Below are 18,788 nucleotides of genomic sequence, written 5' to 3' on the forward strand. Positions count from 1 at the left end.
GGAAGGAGCCCGCATGGCCCCTCTCCCAAGGTTCTATTAGGCCCTGGGTACCTGATCTCCAGGGCTTTTTTTCATGAAAGGAGAGGGTGGGAACATGGCCCAAGCTCCCTGGGGACCCCATCCTCCAGGGTATTTTTTTAAATGGGAGGGGGATGCTGCCTACCTCCCTGTGCTCTTTTCTGCCCCGGGGACCCCATCCCCCAGGACCTGCATTATTTTGAGGTTGGTGCCCTGGTGCTCACCCAGGGCACCCACCATCCACAACATTGGGGGTTGAGGGCAAAGTCCCAGGGCCCTTGTGGCCCCAGTGGGCTCCCTGCCTCCTGTGGGAGCCGGCATTGCTCCCACCCAGAGGGAGCAGCTATTTCTGCTGCTGCCTCTGGGCGCGAGTACTCTTGATGTGCTTCCCTGCCCGCATCAGTGTGGGCAGGGAAACAGATAAAAAGGTCTGCTCCCAGCTGGCAGGATCTTTCTTTAAAGCACCTGCCAGCTGGGAGCAGACTTTGTGTTTGCTCCAGTGGGGCTAGAGATTCAAAAAAGCTTGCACCAGGTAGGAACAAACACAGGTTTCACTGCCTGCACCGTTGTGGATAGGGAAACCGCTGTGCTCTGGGGATAGTTTCCCCGGGACATAGCTAGTTAGCTGGCCCGATGGATGGGGTCCCCGGGCCATACAAGGCTCAGGGAGGTGAGCTGCATGGACCCCTCTCTTTTAAAGAGTTTAGCGGCCTCAGTTGATGGTGTCTCCAGGGCCTTTCATGGCTCAGGGAGGGGTCTGGCCAGCCTCACTCCCCTTTTGATTATATTTTATTTCAGCCCTGGGGTGGCCTCCCCAGGGCCTGTGATGGCTCGGAGCAGGCCCCCGTCCCCTTTTTTAGTGATTTTGGCCATGGGGTGGGCCCCCTGGGGACTATAATGGCTCGAACAGGGGCCATGCGCCCCCTTCCTCTTATTGAATACGAACCCAGTGGGTGACTCCCCGGGACCTATAACTGAACAGTGCAGCCCGGCCACCATTTTATTTTTGTTTCTTTCCAATCCCACAGGATCGTGGCAATTTTTGCTGAGCCCAGCAGGCCACCATACCTGGGAGGGCCAGCCATTCCCAATGGGGTCGCAAATTGTGAGTGCCTCATTATTATTCATGAGGCATGCAATTTGCGACCCCATTGGGAATCGCAAACTGTGTCTGAGACACTGTTGTACATTGTGAATTGCGACTCGCAAATTGTGACTCATAATTTGTCGCAATTTGCGAGTTCCAAATCACAATGATCGTACATCTGGCCCTATGTTATGTTCTGGTTCTGGTGGCTGATTGGCACAGTATAGTTACCTTTGAGTTGCTATATTAAGTATAACAAATGTATTCTCTAGTAAAAAATAAGTGTGGTATGATTTTTCTTATGTTCCTTTTTGGAATAGTAAATATACATATGCATCTCATCTGTTTATTTATAATGATGGGACACACGAATGTCAAAATATTGTAGGCTAGCCAGGTTAAATGTGGATCTTTATTTTGGTTATTGGAAACAAGAAAACACAGTGATTGAATTTTCATAACTATGATCGTGATGCAGGAAGTACAGAAGAATTGTCCATTGAAAATATATATTTTCATGCCATCTAATTCATATAGAGAGGTAAGGAATCATCCTGGTCTTTGACACATACAAGAACTGTATTAATATTGTTATTAGTTTGCATGCTATGTCTTAGGGCCTGATTTAGATTTCGACAGACGGGTTACTCCATGACAACGGTGACGAACGAATATACCATCTGCCGAAATAGAAATCTCATAGGATAGAGCAGGATTTATATTTCATTGAACCAGATGTCCGTCACCGTTATGACAGAGTAACCCGTCCGCCAAGATCTAAATCAAGTCCTTAGTCTGAAGTTATTTCATAATCACAGATAATTGTTATGTCAAGTAAAATTGTAGAAGTATGTTTTTCTGGACAACTTTTTAATTTATTTGTGTGTTATTGGTTTGTTTACAGCTCTATAGAAGCTCTGCTTCACAGGATGAAATCCGTCGGCTGTATATTGGATTTGTTTGGAAATATAATAAAAGGAGTATTTATTACAAATATATCAGTGGTGTGGATAAACTTTTATAATGAATAGAAAGAATCAAAAACTAGGACTTTGAACTAATTTGACATAGGAAAGTGGTTGCAATAAAAGAAGGACCTCTCCCACTCTATTTGTGAAAAAAAATGAAATGCAGCCTCCTATACCAACAGAGACATACAAGTGGACACATATGCAATTCATTGGACTATTTCAACAAATAATTGAAGTACACAGTACAGCTTAATTTAGGGTCAGAGAAAGGGTCTCATATCCAGAAACACATTTCTTATACATACCCTTTGGAATCCATAACAAAGGAACTGTCGGTCTCTCTTGGGAACTAAAACCAGAGAGACATAAAGATGAATGTCAATTGGAGGAATCCACAATGCACAGTGAACATGAATACAATATGTGCTTCTCCTCTGTGTCCGGGTAAAGCTGTGATACTGTGGCATATACGCATGAAAGATACAAATGGTGCTTCTTCTCCTAGAGATCCTCAGCCTGACATGTCAGTTTTATACCTGTGATCATGTTTCTCATCGATTTTGGCTTCTCTTACTGGTTGTCCTATGTCTGTGCAATGTGTGCTATTCCTGCCATGGGGCAAGTGTATGATACCAAATGTGCTATTAGGGCGTGTGAGCAGGTGTCTGATCAAACTGATTTCCCTACAGAGCATGCTTCCAATAGACACCATTTATCTCTTGAAGGTCATGATTTTGTTACTGGTCTTGGCTCTAAACCTCACCTGGACAGTACTCAGCTTATTTAGGTTTGGCTTGATAATGCCTCTTGAGGCATTCATTCATGCTGAGCTATTTCAAGTTGAAAGAATAAGGGTCTATGGTGTGCTATGTCCACATGCAGACTTAGGGCCTTATTCTGAGTTTGGCGGTCCTACAACCGACGGTGCAACATTCCGTCTGCTATAGAGCCACAAAACCCGTGGTGCGACCGCCTGCCAGATCGGGAGTTTATTCCTGGACTGGAAGCAGTCATGCGGCAGTCTGACAGCAGCGGTCTGTCGGGCTCATAGCAGAGCCTAACAGGCAGACCGCTACTCTCAGAGCGCCGCCTGCACCTTCCTGCATGGTGTGGCATACATGCCACACTGTGCAGGAACTTGGGGTGCAAATCACAAGGGGCACTACATGTGCACCCCCAGGCCCAGAGGTGCAAGAAGGCCCAGCTAGGGCCCTCTTTGTTGCCTCACCGCCACCCTTTTCACGGCGGTCTCACTGTCATGAAAAGGGTGGCGGTGCGGCAACTTAAAATATGCTCAGCAGTGCCTCAGACCGCTGCAAGACTGCTGCGGGATCCTTGATCCGCGACAGTCGCAGCGGTCCAGTGGCAGTCCGACTGCCAATCTGTTAATACTGCAGGCAGGCCAGCAGTGTGGCAGTGGTCAGACCGCCACCATGGGTTTGGCGGTCCTATGGACCGCCAAACACATAATAGGGCCCTTAGTGATTCACAGAGTGAGAGTGGTTCGAAACACATTATGGTATGCAACTCTGATGAGAAGTGCTGGTACACTCCCTTTTCTAGCTAAGAAGTGCAGATATTCCTCATTTGGCAGCACCTGCCCATTTAAAGACTGTTCGCACACATAAAACACAACAAAGTTCTTTATTAGAATTAAACTTACCTTACATTCACATGAACCGACTTAACCGCTTCGGTGCTCATGACGAGCCCAGCTCGTCATGAGGCACAGTGGAGCTGTGCTCATGATGAGCTGGGCTCGTCATAACAGTCGCGGCCCGCCCATGCGCGATTGATTCCCCGCCTGTGCGGGAGAATCAATCAGTGGGCGGGGTCGTGATGAGCTCAGCTCGTCATGAGCAGAGCTCCACTGTGCCTCATGACAAGCTGGGCTCGTCACGAGCACAGCGCCACCACCGCCGCCGCCACCCCCGCGCCACGGGGGAATTACCCCCGCGTGAAAGGGGTTAGGTATATATTTAACAAATCCCTCCTAACCATACAAAAAAACTAAACACATACAAACACACACAACCGACTGATGGAAATCACAAAAATATACAATAGGGGAGCAAAGTTTAAGCAAATACTACAGGTGCCATCCAAATGCTAGAAGGTGCTATACAAATGCTGATAACATACCTTAGGGGCCATTTCACAAAGACATTTATGATCATGTGAATTAATGCTCCTGTAGTACTATTTCACAGACTCGTAAATGCCTTTGTGAATCGGCCCCTTAGTTTACTCTTTTATATGAAGCATATGGACGCCAAGACTCTGCTGCAGTAGGGTAGCCCTGTGCGAGCTACTCTGGCTTATTTCCAACATACGGAAAACCAGTGCTAACTCTATTTGAAGGAATGGAAGATGCAAGATCATTCAAGAACCTCTGATGAGCACATCACTCATTTCAGGGTCCTGGACGCTTCCAGAATGTCTCGGAGGGCTGGTTATCTGAGAGCCGGTCTGACCTGTATGGAACACTCCCCAAAGGTAGGTACTTATGACAGACTGGTAGTGCAGGACTGACATGTAACTAACTCTGCCCCAGCCTGTCTGCCATCGTGTGTTAAGCCATCCTACTGCATGGCAAGCGATGACGCTGTCTTTTAGGCTCGGTATTGTTTTAGGACTGTCTCACATTGATGAAATCTATCTGTATGAAAGCTCTTCACCATAAGCCTTCTTGACCATCAAACCTCAAGCCATGTTCCATTCTGTCTAAACACACATTTGAGATAGCACTAGCGTGGTCACCAATGGCAGTACTGTTAAGATGTACCTGTGGCATGGCCGACATGGCTTCCATGCACTGGAGGAGTAGCAGGCAGCTAACGACACTGGTTATCCTGCAAGAAGGCAGAAGACACATGAGGAAGGTGTAAACTTAATACAATATAAGTCTGCTTCAGGGAATCTGAACAAGATATTTAAGATATCAAATGGGCATGTCTAGGTAGCTGGTCCTATCAATGACTGAACTAGAGAAAATGTCATCGGTTTCCAGATGCTTCATGAAACTGGTTTCTAATATCACATATACATTATGGTGTGTGTCTTACCTCTTGATTAATCATTACTTAACCAGTTCAACAACCCCATGTTTATTTTAAGAGCCATATGTAGTGATGGAACAGAGATGTTATCTTTCATCCATTTACGACAACTTTTACACAGAAATGATTTGCAACACCTTTACATGATGATGACAAAAAAATATGCGTTAGGCTCCATGTATCAAGAAACACACCAATGAAGTTCTGATTTAGATACTGCATCGTAAAAGCATGCAGAATGTTAGAAGTAGTTTTCTGATAACACAATACAGTTAATACGTTTACGTGTAATCTGACATTCTTGTAACATGTGATCTTATGCTTGTATAAATGTGGTAAATAAAACGATAACACAGAAAATGTCTATGTAAGAATAAAAATTGCTTCATGCGTTAGAAAACAGGCAATAACCCTAGAATGTTTAGCGTGAGCACTGACATTGATAAGAAAGTAGGTGTTACACGAGATTATGTTATGAATTGCACTTTTTAGAAGTTTATTTCTGATGTACTTTAAATCTTGCATGATATAATTATATGTAAAGTGCAAAAGAAAACGTACGAAAATGATATGTGAAGTAATAGTGAATGTTAACATTTTTATCGGTACCCAATACTTACATGAATTGATCACAGTTTATATTGAAATTAATATTATTATGCTTAATTGAAAAATTAATGCACAGTTCTATGTAATGTGAGATTCATATTTTAGCACCAATTCATCGTGCATAGGCTGTGTTTTATGAAGGCCTCAAACTTCGCTTCCTTTCCTAGTATGAACTTATGAACTGAATAGTCTGAAACCTATGGGAACCTTTCCTAAAGTTTCCACTTGTGTTCTAACACTCAATTGCTTTCTTTCACAATCGTAGCATACTTGAATAGACTTGCAACAAAAGTGTTACTTCCTAGAGCAAACACTTGAGAATGTGTTGGAGGGAGGATTTATTACAGGACAAGGAAGCTAGGGGCGGTACTCAGAGCCCCGGGAGCCACCACAGAACTGAGCAGGAGAGTTAGTCAGGGACAAAAGGGGCACCTTAATTTGAACCGGGGTGCCTAGGAATGCTCGCTCTAAAATTGAAGAAAATAGACATGTGAGACATGGAATTGGAGGCAGAATACAATGGCAGTTTAATGAGAAGATGCAACTTCAAAGAAACTGCAAGACAAAGGCATAAAATACAGAATTCAGATAATCACATGGAGCTCATCATGATACCCTCCGTATCTGCACTATTGTACTGTCAGAGAGAAAGAGAACACATTTATAAGTGCAATTGAAGAAACAGGTTACATCAAGGAGAAACATTTCAGAGTATAAGAACTCTGTCACCTAGGAACTCTCACGTTTACTCTAGAGCAAGCATTCCTGCAATTACAATGAATACATTATGTAAATACAAAAAAGGAGAAACAAATAAAGAGAACAATGATTAAACATGACAAGACATTTCATATGGGTAAAATACAACATAATGCTAAGCAGACGCAAGAGCTTCTTTTGCTCTTGGGGAAAACTCTACGCAGTCCGTAACCCACATACAGACAGCGAGGTAGTCCGCTTGATGTTTGTGAGTGCTCCCTATTTATACTGTTTTTGGGGTTCTTTGCACGCAACTTCTACCTACGTAAGTTACCCAAATAGCTTCGTCTGCAGTATTTACCAGACATGTCGTCATTTACCCACTTAATGCTGACAATGAACTAGGTGAAAAGGTCAGTGTCTCAGGCCAATCGCTTGTCGTAAATTTCGCAGAGCAAGCAGAAACTATAAGCAGACATTGTACGCGACTTAGAAAATATAAACAGATATTATGCGCGAATTGAATATAGACACATATAAATCTCTTCAGTTCTCCTAACTTGACACTCTGCGGTTGCCACTTCCCTTAAAAGCGGGACCCCTGCTCAGGAAACAAGTGCCATGCCAGGATGCAGCTTACTGTATGTCGAAGTCTCAAGGGGATGCTGAACTTTGATTCCGATCACAGAGCACGGTAGGGTGGGGGCTACTAGTTTGGAGCGGGAAACCTCGCAGAAAGAGGAACTGAATATGAGTTGGGTCAGACCTGCCATCAGCCTGCAATACACTAAAACGGCAGAGCTATGGTCAATGTAACAAAGGCCTATATTTCGAAATGAAGGGCCTACACAGCAGTTTCATGCTGGCCAAGTGGGAGGGATGTCCCAGGGTGACTAAATAGCAACACAGGACCCGCTGGTCAGTGTAATACGGCCTACAAATTAGGCTGGCAGGGCAAGGACAAGGGTCTCATAATTCAGGTGTGGCCAGAACGGGCCAGGGGCCCCCTATGATACAAAATCTACCCTCTCTCAAATGAACAGACAAGAGATAAGAGCATGAAATCGTCTTCTTTCCAAATGCTACAAACAATCATACAACTAAATTACAGTGGTTCTAAGGAAATTCCAAGTGATGGATTACTTAATTCTTCCTGATTAGTATACTTTTACCAACTACATCATCTCATCCTATTGTGAACAACCAATGGGACAGAGTGGTCTGACAAATTTGGTGATGTCCAAGGGGTAAACCTGGAATCGATGGAGTATAATTGCCTAAAATTTGAACTAAGGGGCGTCACCCCTTTACCGATCTTGAGGTACAGAAACAAAAGATTAGGACTTCCAGAAACAATGCGAACTGTTACTATATACTATGTTTTGCTGCAGACTGGTATGCTAACATAGTGGAACGTTTTCGGCTGAAAGCTTTCGCGTCGGAGCAGCTGTGGCATTGACGCTACAGCGCGGACAGAGACTGACAAATCTGTCCATGAACTGGAAATGGTCATTTGGAAATGACTGAACTTTCCTAATAGGGTTGGTATGAGACGCAAATGATTTCTCCTTCTAATTGACTTCTTTTAAAATAAGATCTTCCTCTGCTGAGGAGGATAGTCCCTTCATATTTGGATCTCGCACAAGACTTTTTAATGTAAATTAAATCTGATTTAGATTAAATTTGGGTTGTATGCAAATTATTTGAAAATCTAACAAGGAATATAAAATAAGATAAATTACTCTGCTGATTATGCTTCATTTATTTGCTTGTGGCTAAATTCAAATCGATTTGATGATTAACTATGATGTACGATTGCTTGGGAGATTGCTTCCAATATTAAATGTTAGCAATGATCTTATTCCAGGTCCTCATATGATAATTGCTTATCCTCTACATATTGTAGTCCCTTTCAGCATAGAACAAGAACCATTGGAGGACCTAGGAAATTTGACATGGTAGCTGAGGTTAATCTGGGTTTAAGAAACTAAATAAATAAAATTATTTATTGAGGCCCAACACAGCCTACAGCCATTATCAACAAACTAGAATTCCCACGAGGACATAATACTGCTAACGTCTCCTGTTTAGAAGTCACGCTTCTTGCTCACCGGCCACCATCTGACATCCTGTTTGGGCAGTGCATTGTGTCTATGGGATAAGTCGGAGACTCCCCCTCTCTCATGTAGCCACAAGGGCCCACGCACATAGGCCCTCATTTACTACAAAATATCTCAGTGTGGCACCGCAAGCCATTTTCCTGCGCCGAGCTGCGTAATTTTAAGAGCACAAAGATGCATCATATTAACAACAATACGACACATCCATGTGCCTTCCCCCAGGGCCGGCTATAGGACAGTGCGACATGTGCAGCTGCACTGGCACTGACATGGAGAGGGAGCACTGACGTCAGGGAGGGAGCTGTAGTTGGCAATAACTTACGATTTAAAAGCACCCCCTTTCACTCAGAGCAATGCGTGAAAGGGGCCCATATTTACAAGGCCATGAAAAGTCACCAAGGGTGATAATAATATTACTGCAGTCGGTGTGCGGTATTACCACTGGTTCAGGTACTTCCAAGCATGAATAAAAAATACCTTGCGGTAATCATTTGAATGACAGCTTTAGGGATGGAATAATCATCTGCAGTCTTTTGCTGATGGTGACAGCAGTGGTTCTTCAAGTATGTAATGTGGTGTCACCATATTTAATTAATACTGCAATGCCTCTTTTGTCTAAGCCAGTGAAATGTGCTAAAAAAAAGGTCTTTCACAAACGAATATTGCATTTCCAAAGCACTTCCAGCAAGGAAAAGAGTTATGTTGAGGGGTACATGGTGGGTGAGGATCAGAGAGTGCTGGAGGTGGCCAGAGAGGTGGTGAGGTAGTGCAGAGTGGGTGAGGACACTGTGAGTGAGGGTGGCAAAGACATAGTAGAGGAAGCGGTGCCTAATGTGTAAGGGGTGAAGTGTAGGTAAAATGGCACAGGACAGGTGAGGAGACAAGCACGAAAAGAGCACAGAATGTGTGATCAGGAACAGAGGTGTGGGAAGAGCGCAGCTATGGCGAGGTCACAGAGTGGGTAATGCACTGGTGAGCAAGAGAGCACAGGGTGGGAGGAAGGCACAAGCAGGGTAACAGGGTAGCCAAGTCTCAGCCTGGGATTCAAGAACCACTGGCCACTCAAATGAGACAGCACCGATGACAGGAATGGCATTAGTGTAAGAACGGCGTGAGAGAGAGAGGGAGTGTAAGAGAAAGAGAGATGACATAAGTAAACGAACGTAGTAGAAATGTCAAACAGACAAAAATTGTAAATGAAAATACATAAATACACATTGAACCATTATATCGATATTTATACCAAATGATCAAACTTGTGTGTTGTGTGTGGGGCCATAATGTGCTTTAAAGTTGCCCACATTTTGTGCTTGTTTCTTTTTAGATCGAGCATAGAGGCAGCGAGTATGCGCTGCTCTGCGAGACTTGTTGTAGAGGAGTATGGAATAGAAGCCCCGCCCACTCTCCACCCATATTTGTCATTGGTTTGTGTCATTGTCCTTCATAAATGCTAGCTTCTGATTCCTTAGCTGGCTTGTTAGTCCTGCCTTAATACCGCCTTGTCTTCATTTGTTACCTCCCATGGCGCCAGCCCCTTTACTTCGGATGTTACACGGTACGCCTTCTTTTGTCTGTCAGCACTATTTTCATTAATGAGTTTCTCGTACTGCGGGCAGCACATGGGTACCCACTTTCTATAACAACATGGGCGTCCGCTTTCACTTTAACATGGTCACCTGGCATTATCTCAATCCCCCACCCACCCCGTTGCTGCTTAATCTATCTCCATCGCCCTCGTGTCTGTCAGAGTTACTTTCATCTCCTGAGGCCATAGTTCTGAGGGTAAGACTTGTTCCTTAGGCTGGTTGGTCTCAGTAGGCCCTGGGACTCTCGCCGCCCACTGTGCCTCATGAAACAAAACAAAGCAACAATAACAGTGTCCTAGTCTGTAGATGAAAAAGTGACATGCATCAACCACCCACCCGCCTCGCAGCACGCTGCTCGGTTGTTCTCCAGCAGAAGCAGTACAAGGTGAGGGCCCTCGCCCCAGCACCTGGGAGTGGTCTGGGGTTAGTGTTTAGTTTGTGGTTTGCCAGCGAATACATGGCAGTGTCTAATGGAAAAAGCAGATCTACATCCTGCCATAAATGGCCCTGGAAATCTATCTCACAATGCTTCCTGCCAGTCCGGGATTCCGGTTCTGTCTCACTTCTGCAACACCAGGCACATCCACAATTTGTATTTAATTTTCAAAATTCAAAGCCGGCTCTGTAAAAAGACAATTTGTGTAATTGTGTGGTGCTCATGTAAAGTGCTCCAATATCTTTGGGTCCAGTTTGTGCTATATAAATCTGCAAAAATAAAATTCTGCAAGAGAGATGGTTCGGCGTACGGGCCGCCCCTCTGCAAACAAAGTCCGGTAGGTTATGCAAGCGAGGGGTGGCATCTGATGATGTGGGCGCTGCCTGCGGACCATCCAGGTGCAGGGGCACAGAGGCTTGATCATTACCATATGAGCAATAGCTCCTCCCCAGAACTTCCAACAAAACTCCTTTAGCCCATCCCTACCCTCCAGGCCATTCTTTCATCCTGTGACTTATAACTCTTGACACATGTAAGCACATCCTGTACCCCCAAGCACAAGAAGCCGAACAGGGAGGGAGGGATGGGAACCAGGACTGTGACGAGGATGTCTACGACTCGGAGTAATGAATATTACCGGTAAGTAACCAGTCATTACCTCCTCGTCAGACCTCCCCGTCACTGTAATTACCATAGGAGTAAATATGAAAGCAAGAATCGGCTTCAACATAGAGCAGGAAACAGACTTTATTAGTACAAGCAGAAAGTCACACCACCTGAACAGAACGCAACACTGCATCCGCAAACCAGCCAATCCCGTCCCACCCACCACCAAACGATAATGGGACATAAAGGTGTGAGGAGCACTCCAAGTAGCCGCCCTGCAGATCTCAGCCACAGAAACCCCCTGAGAACAAGCCCAGGAAGGAGCCACACCCCGAGTCGATATCCCCTGCACCGACCCAGACACCAGCACGCCACAAGCATCATATGCCGTCCCAATAGCCCACCTCAGCCACCGACTGTGAGTAGCACCAGAAGGCTTCAGACCCTGACCAGCCAGGCCAAAGGTCACAAAAAGGGAATCCATCTTACCAAAAGGCTTAGTATGCACCAAGTACACCTCAAGAGCCCGCCTAATGTTCAAACAGTGCAGCCGCACCTCACCCTGCGAAAGAGGATCAGGATAGGACAAGGGCAAAACCAGATCCTCCGAGCAGTGAAACGAGGAAGGGACTTTGGGAACAAAGGAAGGATCAGGCCTGAGAACAATCCGATCCGTAAAAAAAGGTAAAAAAGGTTCAGAACAAAGCAAGGAACCCAACTGCCCAACCCTCTGGGCCGAGGTAAAAGCGACAAGAAATACCACCTTGATCATCAAAAAATGCAGAGACACCTCACCCAGAGGCTCAAAGGGAGCCGACTGTAAAGCCCTCAGAACCAACTGAAGATCCCAACCTGGCGCAAAGGACTTAACCATGGGTTGTTGGAGGAAACAACTCCTCAATAACCGGGACACCAACGGAACCACAGGCTGACAGGCCGAAACCCTAAACGCCCTCACCGCTGCCCACTGAGCCCAGAAGGACACAGCCAGACCCAAGTTGAAGCCATCCTTCAGGAAATCCAAGATACGCATAGGATCCACCTCCAAAGTAGATCAGCCCCAATCCGCACACCAACCCTGAAAAGACACCCAATGCCGAGCATAGGATTTTAGAGTCAAAGGGCCCCGGGACTGCTGGATAAACTGAGCCACAGCCGGAGAACACCCTAGAGCCACCAGGTTCATCCTTTCAACAGCCAACCCGCCAGATTCAAGCAGACGAGACAATCCCGGGACAGAGGGGGAAACGACAGGGGACAAGGAACCACTGGCAACTGCCAGCAAGGACCCACTGCCAACCTCAACAACAGAGGGAACTAAGGCCTTCGGGACGAAGCAGGAGCCACCAGGATAACAGAGGCCCAATCCAACTTAGTTTTCAGCAGGACCCTCGGAATCAAGGCAATCGGAGGAAAGGCATACATCAGACCCCCCTCCCACCGAAACGACAGCGCATCCACTCTCCAAACCGAGTCCGACCAAACCAGAAAGCATAACCTCTCCCTCAAGGCGTTCCCGGGGGCAGCAAACAGGTCCACTACCGGGACCCCCAACCTCTCCATCCGGCACCCATACACCTCCGGTATCAGGCACATGTTAGACTGGGAGGGAAACAACCTGCTCAGTCGATCCGCCTCCGAGTTCAAAACCCCCGACAGATGCAACGCTCTCAGAGACAACAAGTTCAACTCTGCCTACCGGCAAATCTGTTTCGCTAACAAGTTGTGGGAAGCCACTCCCGCACTCTCCTGGCGGTTACATAACACACCACCACCGTCTGACCGCACCAGGACATCCCGCTGTAGGGCCCAAGGAAGAAAATGAGTCAAGGACAACTGCACTGCCTTCAACCCTCTCAAATTCGAAGACATCTCTGCCTCCTGGACTTACCAAATATCCTGAACCGACTCCTGGGCCAACACCGCCCCCCAACCCAGCTCGCTGGCATCCGATGTCAGCACAAACCTCTCCTGGGACACAAAGGGAGAGCCCTGCAAGAGGTTCTGATCCTCCAGCCTCCAGGACAATTCCCTGGAAATGTCCAAACACCCCGGAATCAACTGTTCGTAATTCTGAGACCCAGGACTCCAATGCCCCAGAACATGATTCACCAGGGGATACAAGTGTAAACGGGCCCAAGGAACTATCATTACGGTTGCAGACATTAACCCCTGAACCCGTAACCACTGCCGAGCCGTGGAAGACTGGGCTACCAACACCTTCTTCAGCTTGCGCACCAGAGTCAGTCTGCGAGGTTCTGACACGGAAACCTTCCCCATCCTGGTGTTGAAGACCCCCCCAATAACCAGCAGTTCCTGCGTGGGGCACAGATGGGACTTCTCCAAGTTCAGAATCCACCGGAACTGCTGAAGGAGCTGGCAAACCTCATGGGTATGTGCTTGAGCCTTAAGGAAAGAAGAGGAAGAGATCAACCAGTCATGCAAGTAAGGAAATACCTGGATACCCTGAGCATGCAACAACCCCATCAAGGGTGCCAACACCTTAGTAAACACCCTAGGAGAGGCAGACAGACCAAATAGCAATACCTGGAACTGGTAATGATCAACGCCCACACAGACCTGCAGAAACCTCTGGGAAGACACGTGTATCTGCACATGAAAGTAGGCGTCCCTGAGATCCAGAGAAGCCATGAAATCCCCCATGGACAGGAAAGGCAGAATCATCTGTAGCAATACCATTTTGAAGGACCGATGAGGGATGCACAAATTCACCGCCTTCAGATCCAGAACAGGACGGAAGTCCCCATTTGGTTTTTGGATCAGAAACAGGATCTAGTAAACCCCCCAACCCTGTCGACTCACAGGCACCTTCATCACAGCCCCTTTGGAAACCAGGTCCTGAACCCCCTCCAACAGAGCCCGACACTTGACATGAGATTGGGGAATAGGGGTAGCCTTTTAACACATCCTCTGGTGGAACCCCAAATTCGATCTGATAACTCAGCTTGACATTCCGCAGGGCCCATTGATCCCGAACAAACTCTTCCCAGACCGGAAAAAAAGCCTTGAGGCGAACCCCAACTGGCGTCTCTTCCGAACCCCTCACATAGTCACGATTTGGAAGGCCCCAAAGAAGTGGAGGCACCTTGCTGACCCCGGGACTTGTGGAAGGAAGGGACACCCGGCCACGTCCCCTACCACAAAAGGGCTGGGCGGCCATTTTAGATTGGAATGCCTGCCCAAAAGCCCGTTTATAACCAGAAAACTTCCCTTTCTGTGAAGAGTGAACCGGAGCCAACAACATTTTGTCCTCCGCCGTCTTTTTAATCAAAGTCTCCAATGGTTCCCTACACAGTTTAGAGCCCTTGAAAGGAATCTTCATGAGGGCAGCCTTCTGTGCCGCCTCAGCTTTCCAAGGTTTAAGCCATAACTGCCTCCTAGCCGCCACCGAGGCCCCAGCCGCTGAAGCCGCAACACTAAGGGAATTGAAGGACAAATCAACCAGGAAGCGCAACTGCTGCTCCAACATTTTCAAAGACTCAGTGGGATCCTCATCCTGCTATAGTTGCTCTGATATACCCTGACAGTCCTTCAGAAGAGACTGTACCAGATAGATAGTGTAAGCCTCAGAACAAACTGCAAGGTTAGAGGCTGCAAAGGACCTCTTCAAAGCCCTTTCAACCCTCTTGTCCCCAGGATCAGAGGGAACCGCATGCTAGTAAACCACAAGGCTCTGAGATGCAAGTCCCGCCAGCAGGGAATCCACCTTCAACTCAGGCGGAAACTCCTCCGAGAACCCCTGCAAAGGATATCTCTGAGCCAGAAACCGGGGAGTATACTTGCCAATATCCTTCCATTCCCCTTCCAGTACATTCCTCACAGATTTATGAATGGGAAGGCACTCAGGCTCCCGACATTGATAATTAGCAAAAAATGTCCTCTGACTCATCACCTTCCGAGGAATCTGGGAACCCAAAATTGTCCCGGTAATGCTGCAGAATACTGTGGAGGTCAGTCCCTTGGACAAAACAACCCATCACCTCCTCATCCGACTCCTCACCAGGATCAGGAACAGCCGGGGCATCCAACTTCTTTCTCTTAGGCCCCTTGGATTCCCTAGCTAGAAAGGCTGCAGCCACTGCGGCTTCAATCATATTCTGCACATCTGACAAGGAAGGTGTTGTGGAAGGCCCAGCAACCACCACCTCCTTCTCCTGGAGCCCACTCATCTCTGACCACCTCCTATCCATGATAAACAATGACCAGAGGAGCACACACTGTCTTGTATATATCTATAACTACCAATCAAAACATGACCCAGTAAGAGCCAATCCAAGGCTAAACCAGCCAATACCACTAGGCCTGGAGGCCAATCCAGATGACAACCAATTATAGTCTCCTAGATCATATAAAACCCATGATCCTAACTTGGCCCAGGCTCTAAGGACCCAAGGCAGAGCACCAGATGCAGCCCCTATGCAGGTCAACCACCTTTCGAGGTATCTAACACCTGAAACCCGTAAGTAACACCATTTGTCATGCCAAACCTTATGACCCGCAAATTGCTGGACAAGAGCGTGAAGCAACCCGCTTGTGGAGAAATGACACAAGCTAAGCTCCAAATTAATGCATTCCCCCCCCCCCGTAACCGCTGCCTAGGTCAGCGGTAAACGCCAAAATGCTTTTATTCTGTACTCATTGCGAGCACCACCGGCTCCCGCGGACTAGCCTAGCCACTGGTCGTGGTTATGGAGGTCTGTATGTAACATGTCGGAGTCCGTGCATTTCAGGAGCCGGCAGCAAGCCAATTGACACAACTTTTTGTCGTCTAGGAGCCACCGCTAACCCACTTCTGCCGGGATCTGCCCTCCCAAAAGGAAAGCTTAATGCTGAGCTTCCTGCCCCTCCCCCCCAGAGGAGGTGCCGTCCCGCCACGCCCCAGGCGTGCCGTGAAAGCCCTGCAACGCCCCTAACAAAACCCCCTAGACACCCCAGGTTGTCCCCGCTACAGTCGGGGATCGTACCAGGAAGAGGGGAACTTTCCATAAGAATCTACGTAAGAAACCACGAGGTCAAGAGGCAGTGCATTGTACAACGACAGCATAGTCCTGCTAAAGCAGGGACTTGACCTATAATACCCAAACAACGGTCACTATAGCAGACCACCGCACACTCACCTGTAATCAGAGTCTTGGAAGGAGTAGTTCACAGAAAAAAAACAACAGGATGTGCTTATATGGGTCAAGGGTTATAAGCCACAGGATGTGGGAGTGGCTTGGAGGGTAGGGATGGACTAAAGGAGTTTTTGCTTGATAGTTCTAGGGGTAGCTATTGCTCATATGGTAATGAATGTGACAGGGAGGTCTGAAGAGGAGGCAATAGGGAGTGTCTGGGCACCCACTGCCGTGGAGGTATACACGCAAGCAGGACTGGAGCCAGAGAGGCTGGTCGCGGACCCCAGACCAAGCCAGGCACAGTGAACTTTACACAAAATTCTTCAGACAGGTACATACAGGGTGGTGTGCTGTCTCGTTTTAGATTATGGCGCTGCATTCTGCCTTTTGAGATCACGAGTAAAAGGTGAGACTCCACAGTAGACCCTACTGCTGACATCACAAGGAGCTTGTGCTTAAAGAGTGTTCTGTATTTTTGTGAGCCTATGTAGGCAGAGCTTTAAGTGGGATGAAAAAACTGGTAGGGGGTTGGGGGGTGTCTTTCAAAGGGGCGTGGCCGATGTAATTAAGGGCGTGGCTTAAAAACACGCAAGTTAAAAATCAGTGTTGCTACTTCTGTCTGGTGAAGGCTTGCATCAGAAAGAATTTGCTTTGCACATTTGTAGACAGCCGTAGACCAGCACTGGTATACCCTGGGGCTGAGAACAGGCCCTGCTGACCTGCAGCCTTGTCACGCCCACATCATCATAAGAGCCCGCAGGCATGTAGTCGTGATTTCAGCTCGCTGAGCTGCATCCTTGAATTGAGCGCCACTGGTTGAAAAACTGCGGGGCATATTATCAAGGGTAGGCGATAAACTTATCGCCGCTTTAGCGTCCGTTTACGGGCGAAAAGCAGCGATACGTTTATCGTGATATCAGCAAGGCCACGCTAGCGTTTATTTTGCTGATTTTGCTCCCGTTTCCAGCACGCCTAACTTCGCATCGCTAATGAGATGCAAAGTAGGCGTGTCTGTGGAAAAACATGGGTAAATATCACGAAGGCAGCTTCGCGATATTTACAATGCGGGGAAGCGATTATTTTAATCGCGCTAAGTATGCCTTAATGCAGGAATTTAACTTCTGGTAAATTCCTGACTAAGGCATACCTAACATGGGAGGTGGATTCATGTGATACAACCACAGGGTCGTATCATTAAGCATTTCGCCGTTTTCCATGGAACATCGCTGGAAAACCAGCGATGTCCCATGGAAAAGGGCGCTATCACTGGAATATACATCGCCATTGCGCTAAGCGTTGTTAATGCAACGCTAGCCTGCCGAAATATTCCAGCGATAGAAAAAAATGCGGTATACAAGGTCAGCGATAATTATCGCTGCCTGTTGCAAATATGCCCCCGCTTTCTTTCAAAGATGAGAAAAACCCGGCTTGCCTCTTTCTCGGGAAGGATTTCTTGTCATACAAGATCTAAACTCTGAAGGATTGGACTTCCTGTTTTGTTATGTTTCTGCAGCTAATGTGCCTTGCTTCTGCACTCTACTCTCCTGTTCCTCAACCTCCTGTGTTAAAATTAAATAAGCATTCACTTTGCATTGCCAGGACTCTTGTGTCATTGGAGCAGCCTAGGGGACAAGTTACCCTGCCTCAGGCAGGGTTCTTAAGACCTCTATGTTTCCATTTTACTTTTCTGCCGCATGTGGCGGTCACTTCTCACCCATGGCAGGGTTGGCTCAGCATCACTAGATGACGAACTGTCATTTCTCTTGTTATTTTTTTAAATAAAAACACAGATGGAAACCATAACCTAAAAGGACAAGCATTTGCAATGCAACAGGTCTCGCATTCACGCGAGATTGAGCTATTGGCATTGTAAATGACAATGCCTTTTACTTATGTTTTGGGTTTTAAAACATAAATAAAATACATTGTCATTTACAATACTAATAGCTTAAACTCTCACAAATTCGAGGCCCATTGCATTGCAAATGCGTATTTAAACACGGAGGGAGTCGCAGGGTGTCTCCCGGGTATGCTTTCCACTCAGGCACCAAAACCGAGCTCTGCCATCCAGGCGCGCAACGCCACAGGGCTTAATGGCTTCATTCAGCCCCCCCCCCCCCCGTGTGAGACAGCTTGCCGGGCACACACAGTCGTACCTGAATACTTTTACAGGTCTTTAAAATACCATTTACTTGTTTACAATGCTTTGTTGTTTTTCACCCCTTCTTAGAGACCCTGCATCTCTATTCTGACTATTGCTGGAAGAATTAGGGGGCATATCAGCAAAGGCTTTATCTCTGCTTTTTTGGCTTTAAAAGCCAAAAAAGCGGATATAAAACCATCGCCATATCAGCAAGAGGGTGCTAACATGCATATTCGCATGTTAGCACCCTTTTTCACTACGCCTACCTTTGCATCTCTAATGAGATGCAAAGTGGGCGTTCCTGACATTCACTACATGT

At 46.9% G+C, this 18,788-nt stretch overlaps 1 protein-coding gene across 1 annotated transcript in view; it reads right to left on the minus strand.

Moving 5' to 3' along the window:
- The window catches only part of PRAP1 (proline rich acidic protein 1), a 33,325-nt gene that overhangs the window by 12,212 nt on the left and 2,325 nt on the right, over positions 1 to 18,788 (minus strand). Inside the window, exons 2-3 of the mRNA XM_085607941.1 lie at positions 4,862 to 4,928; positions 2,382 to 2,425 (exon numbers count right to left, since the gene is read on the minus strand). Coding sequence (XP_085464067.1) covers positions 2,382 to 2,425; positions 4,862 to 4,928 — 111 coding nt within the window. The remainder of the gene's footprint in view (positions 1 to 2,381; positions 2,426 to 4,861; positions 4,929 to 18,788) is intronic.

This window comes from Triturus cristatus, chromosome 1_2 (assembly GCF_964204655.1).
Source record: "Triturus cristatus chromosome 1_2, aTriCri1.1, whole genome shotgun sequence".
Classification (NCBI taxonomy): Eukaryota; Metazoa; Chordata; class Amphibia; order Caudata; family Salamandridae; genus Triturus; species Triturus cristatus.